Source organism: Centruroides vittatus, unplaced genomic scaffold (genome assembly GCF_030686945.1).
Source record: "Centruroides vittatus isolate TY-2023 unplaced genomic scaffold, ASM3068694v2 contig_345, whole genome shotgun sequence".
Lineage (NCBI taxonomy): Eukaryota > Metazoa > Arthropoda > Arachnida > Scorpiones > Buthidae > Centruroides > Centruroides vittatus.
Genome location: NW_027122170.1, coordinates 486,280 through 492,858, shown reverse-complemented (window position 1 = coordinate 492,858; position 6,579 = coordinate 486,280). Strand labels below are relative to the sequence as shown.

Genomic DNA, 6,579 nt, shown 5'->3' with positions numbered 1-6,579 from the left:
ATTGTAAAACTAATTAAATATTCAAAGTAATAGTTTTGAACATTAATTTAGTTTTTAAAGTAATAAGACAATAGAAAACAAATTTCTCAAGGGGAAAAAAGCATTCAATAATTTTTAGAATCAGAAAATATATAAGCCATTTAATTTAATTTGATAATTTTTTTATTTGAATGAATTACAGAATTAGCAGATTTAGGCTGAAAATCATATTATTTATCAATATGATAAAGATTGGGTCAATTATTTGAAATATTCTATATATACATATACATAAAATCAAATATAAAAATGTAATAAATTCATTACTGAATTATCATAGAAAGCTTCCACAGATATAACTGATCAGATGAAATAAGTATAAAAAAACAGAATTCATTTTCTATTTTTATATACTTATTACATATTATATTTATACTTATAAAAAAATAGAATATTTTATTAATAAATTATGTATGCAAATTTTTAAAGTCAATGTTAATTAATTATAGATTTTGATTTTACTTTTATTAAAATGTTTATTTTTATATTAAAAATTATTAAATTTTATGTATTTTTTTCATTCTAAAACTGAAAACACATTTTTAATAACAATAAAATAGTAATAATCAAAACTAAAAGAAAAATTTTATACTAAGTTTACTGTTTATTACTTGCATTTAATTTGAACACACAAACTGTATGGTTTCATGCTATCTGCAATCAGTGCAGAAGGAACTTTTTATTAAATATCTGTGAAAAAGAATGAGACAGAAATAAACAAACTTGACTCTTTTGTGTTAAAGAAAATTTAGTTATTCTGGGGTTTTCACTCTTTCACATTCACCTCCTGCCTGAACATAAAAAAAAAAGAAAAAACAAAACCAATTAAGAAAACAATAGATTAATTCTGACATAAAAATTTATTTTAATTACTACATTATTCTTATAGATTATTTACATGACTATTCCAAGTGTCTTTCTTGCTTACTTCACTTTCTGATTCTTCTTCCGATAATTCAGAATATTCCTCTTCATGTAATAATAAATTATCTCTAGATGGATTTGTACCATCTCCAAGTCTACATTAATTAAGTGAGAATAAAACACACAAAGTATTTTTAAATTACAGATTATCATATACAACACAAAAATTCTGCCTAAATACATAATCATTATATAATTAATTTTAATAAAGATTAGCTACTGCTACTCAAATATAACAAACAATATTCTTTTAGTAAATCTATTTAAGGTTTTAATTAATCAATACAAACATTCACAATAAAGTGAAAACAGGTTTTCTTAGGATTTAACCTTCTGATTCTAATTAAATACAAATACAATGGATTAAGATTGTTTCATTTATCAAATGAAGCTTATTCTTCATGCACAATTATCTACCTATGTCTATATAACTGTCATAACAATCAAAAATACATTTTACAAGTAATTAGTAAAAATTTGGTTATTTGCAAATTGTGTTGTAATATCATCAAGTTATATAAATTTTTATAAATCTGTCTGTTTATACTTTAGAATTTACAGTTGAGAAATTAAAATATTTATAACTTAAAGAAAGAATAGGTTCTTACTAGAATAATTGTGAAAGAAAAATTATTTAATTATTAAATTTAAAAGGAAGAGAATAAAAAAAATAAATTGACAATTTATAAAGAATGGATTTAGAAGGAATAAATTGAATCATACAAAAAAAAAAAAAAAAAAAATATTAAGAAAAATCAATCACATATGATGTTCTAAAAACTCTTTTAAGATCATCTAGATCAGAGGTTCCCCAAACTGAATAATAACAAGCTGAGGGATTGACTGATTTATTTTGGAATTGACAAATTACTAGGGTCATTCGAGAGTCAATAAATAAATTTGCTTTTATTATGTTTAAAAATGTAAATACATAATAATTGTATATCTTTAAATTTTAGTAAAAAAAATTATTGCAAAGTACCAATTATGTAAGGTAATCTAGACCAACTGTATTGTGGACAATCAAAAATTTGGATATCGTGGAATGTTAAATAAAGTGAATTTGGATTCATTAATGTATGCTGTATAATATAGTATATTTTTAGGTTAGACCTACAGTACTTATTGTATATAATAACTTGTAAATTAACAATATAATATTTAAATTTTATTCACAATTATATTTATTACAGCAAATTCTTTTTAAAACTTCTAGAATCAAGTGTCATGCATCTCCTGAATCATCATATTAACAGTACTGCACTAAGTTATGTTTTTGTTAACAAAGTACTCTTCCACAATTCAACTCAGTTAATGCAAAACTTTAGTTAAATGGGTCTCAATTAATCAGGACTCTACTGTATTATTAATTTCTATTTGATTTTTAATTTTTTTCTTGTTTGCAATTTGTTCTTATTTTTGTATCGATATAGAAAAGAGTCAGGGAATTAAATCTAAGTCTAGAAAGAAGTTGAGAAGCAAAAGAAATTGGAAACAGTGATCTGCATTAATGTTTCAAGTTTGACTGGTATATAAATTATTTCAAGATATAATCCAGTTGTTTGAAGAAACCAATCCCTTGATGAAGATAAGCATTAAATTAAAAAAATGAAACAGTACAATATATTATTATATGATTATTAAACTATGCAAACCACACAAATTGATAAAACAAAAATTCAAGTTTCAAAGACAAAACTGGATTATGACTGATTATCTTTCATTACATATTTATTCAAACTGATTTGTTTGCAAATAATTATTTCATTTTCCTTTGAAAGTTGTATGTATCCTAACCTAGTATTCTAATCATTAATAGATCTATAAATAATTATTGAGTTTGTGGAAAAAACTGATTTTATTTTTACCAACAATAAAGTAAAAACTTTTGACTGAGATCAGAATTTTACTAAAAATGTTTTAAAATGGTTTAAATGTACACAGAAATGGTTTTTGTGTACATTTTTGTGAAAGTAATCTCTGAATTTTGAAACTATTAAATCAAAAATTTTGAAGACATTTTTATTTAAACTATTTGCCATTGAGAAGATGAATCAACATTAGCTAAAGAAATAATACAATACAATATACATATATTATATATATATAAACACACATCTACAACACCAAGACAAATCATATTGTGAGATCAATTTCATGTTTTTCTCAATAATTTCAATTTTTGGTATAATTATTATTATTACTACTACCAATATATTATTTAACAATTCTAGTAATCCAATGACAATTCCTTTTTTCATAATGACAAAAATAAATCAATGAATTGCTGTAAAAGAAGTGCAGGAAGTATTATTTATCATACTAAATAACTCTCAGTAATTAGACATAAATTGAGTAAAGACTCATAGTATGAGTAGATAAAATGTTAAAAACAATATGACAACCCTGTAATCAAAAATTTTCTGCTAAAACTTTTTTAAAAATAAAAATGGTTATTTTAAAAGAAGTTTCATATTGAATAATTACAGTCAGTCCCCAACTTATAACTGTCAAAATGTATTTAAAAACATTGTTTTTATGTCTGGACAATTGGTTACAGTTGCTAATGTCATAATACAACAATTAAATGCTAAATGTAATACTATTATGAGTAATAAACGCAATCTGCTGTATATAACATTAACTGATAAGTTTATCATGTTTAACTATCACTCAGATTTATATCATTAGAACGTTAAAAGCAAAAATAAAACTATCATCATGTAATTTCACTCTTGTAATAAAGTTAAAGTGAATCAATAATAAATTAAATAAATAAAAATAGAATCACAATCAGTCCATATTAAAACTGCAATATCTCTCACTAGGATTTTTGAATCCTTTGACTATAGTTGATTACTTGTGTGTAAGTGAATGTTAATAAAATACCATAATTAATTAATTAAAATATCATCTTTATATAAATAACTAAAGTAAAATAGCCAGTAAGTGTACAAATGACTCATCTTCTAATTACAGCATACAATACACATGGTAAGCAGTATTATATAGACTTATGCATGGTCTTGGAAACCTTCCTTTTTTGTTTAATTTATGACTAGAATATTGAAATGAAACTCTATTTAAGTTGGGGACTACCTGTACTGTTATTCTTAATTGAAACTCTTATCATTCTTGAATAGCAACATTTCTTTCAAAGATATGGAATTAGTTTAAGAATTTGATTTTACTTTTACAGTTATACAAAGTTTATGAAATTTTTAATCAAAGTTTACATAACCTTGATTAATGAGTATTTTTTAACTTCTTATCCATGGATATGTTTATTGTATTTCATAATATATGAAAGAAGGCGATACAGAAAACATGTCAGGACAACTGATATTGTACAAGTTTAACATATTTCACCTTTAAATTTCACATGAGATTTTACAATAATAAGAATTATTTTGAGATTCTATAAATTCTGTTTTCTCCAACAGCTGAAAGATGTTACAGAAAATAGAATTAAGTTAAATTACATTTTTGAATTTTATATTATGGATTTATTTTTAAATTTGCTAATAATCCAGATGCAAATTTTTAAAACTGTTAGTTATAAAATCCACAGTTTAATTATTAATCAATATTAAGTTCAGCTGATTCACTACATAATAAACATTTTAATTTACTATATATTCATTAAAATATAGGTGAATGTTAAAAAAAAAATCTGATTTTAAAGTTAGATGTTTGTGTTATTCATATTTAACATTTCCTTTGTTTTTTAATACATAATCAATTTGATTGCATAATAGAAAGCTTCCCCCCTTTTTTCTATATTGTCTTTCTTGAATTATGGACAGTAATAATCTGATAAAGTCAGTAGAAATGAAAAACTAAAAAATTATTCACTTATCAATTTAAGTCTAATTTATACAAATCACTATATTGTATAAAAAAACAATGTGATATACATTTTGCAATAAAAGTATCATAAAAGACTGATATAATAAAAAAGAAATTATCCCTAAGCAAGGACATCTTGCTTTCAAGATTATGGGTTCACATTTTAAAAAAACATGTCATCTCTGAAATTAGTCACCGCATTAAGTGTGTGACAGTAATGATAATTTTTTCACTAGCATGATTACTATTTTCTTAGTATATTTGTATTTTGTAAATTTTATAATAAAAATGGAAAATTATTTTTTTTATCATTCACCTTGCAAAGAAAAAAAATATATTTTATGTAAAAAATGCATATTTAAGTAAATACAATATTTTATATTAAAAAATTTCATAACTATAAAAGAACTTAACTAAAATATAAATGCTAAACCTTATTTAATTTGAAAGGATACATAGGCCTGAAAGTACGTCTTTTTCGGCGAGAAAATAATCTGGCCAACTGAGCAAACTTTTTCCGAGATACTAGAACAAAAGAAAAATTACGAAAGTAAGTTAAATAATTAATTTGTGATAATTTGCAATGGTATTGTATACAACAATTATGAATGTACTATACTATACTATAAAATTTAAATTAATTAATTATTATAGTAAATAAATAAATAAATAGATTTCATTATATTTCATTATAATCTAAGTTATATGATGATGACTATAAAATGAAAATCTTTACATAAAATTTTATTTATTTATTTTCAAGCAAACAATGTATAAAATTAAATATATGTTACTATTTCCTGTATAAAACATAACATACTTTATACTTATACTTAAACTACTTATACTAATATACTTAAAAAATTATCTAATTGAATCAATTCATTTGACACAAATAAACAAGGATATATGATGATGATATAATTAGTATAAGTCATTTCCTATTGAAACAACAATTCTGTACTCTTTAGTTGTTGTTATGAATAAATCTGTCCTGAAATTAAATATTTTTTACTAAATTGTAAAGTAAAATAATATTGTTGATAATTTAACAACAGAAGAGAAAAAAATCATATTTTAGTTTAAGGCACTATTCATTTTGTGGCAGTGGTCTGGAACCTAACCTGCTGCATTAGCAAAGTTTAGTTGTAGTAGAACATGAATATAATTTCTAATGAAGCAGTTATACAAGTGTCACAAAATAGCTATTTTACATGTGTTTTATTTATTTCAGTACTTGAAATAATTCATAATGTATCACAGATATTTAACAGATTTAATTGCTAAGATTAAGTGTATCATTAAGAAATGCAAATTGTGATATTTTGATGATAACTGCTGATTTCTGAATATGCTTCATTCATTCACTACTTGAAAAATATTCTAATTTTAGTTGAAATTTGATACTTGAAAATCAGAATACAGTATCTTTTATAAATAACACAGCTGTACAAAATAATTCTCACTTAAACTATACTTAATACATTATAAATTAATATACATCTAAAATATTACATTGTAAAAAAAATTATTAGGCAACATTTTATGTAAAAAAATTAAATCTAGTTATAAATTTTTATGTAAATTAAAACAATACACTTCATAATTTTACTATTTAAAGACTTCTAAGTGAAGATATAGTTTAAAACCTGAAGCAGACTGTTAAATGAGGCTAAAAACATGTTATAATAAATATTTATACTGGAAGAAAGTAAGGAAAGTGCTTTCTCATTTACTATGCACAATGCTATAATCTATATATACTGG

General features: G+C 22.6%; 1 protein-coding gene across 5 annotated transcripts in view; it reads right to left on the bottom strand.

Moving 5' to 3' along the window:
• Positions 1-677: 677 nt before the first annotated feature.
• LOC136974191 (CUE domain-containing protein 1) overlaps positions 678-6,579 on the bottom strand; it is an 88,058-nt gene continuing 82,156 nt past the window's right edge. For 2 of the 5 annotated variants that reach the window (XM_067268996.1, XM_067269000.1), the window contains exons 6-8: positions 5,268-5,337; positions 938-1,058; positions 678-830 (exon numbers count right to left, since the gene is read on the bottom strand). In XM_067268996.1, the coding sequence (XP_067125097.1) occupies positions 792-830; positions 938-1,058; positions 5,268-5,337 (230 nt within the window). In that variant the 3' untranslated portion in view covers positions 678-791. Of the gene's footprint in view, positions 831-937; positions 1,059-3,156; positions 4,407-5,267; positions 5,338-6,579 lie in introns of those variants that run through there. The other 3 variants (XM_067268997.1, XM_067268998.1, XM_067268999.1) reach the window with 3 other exon arrangements.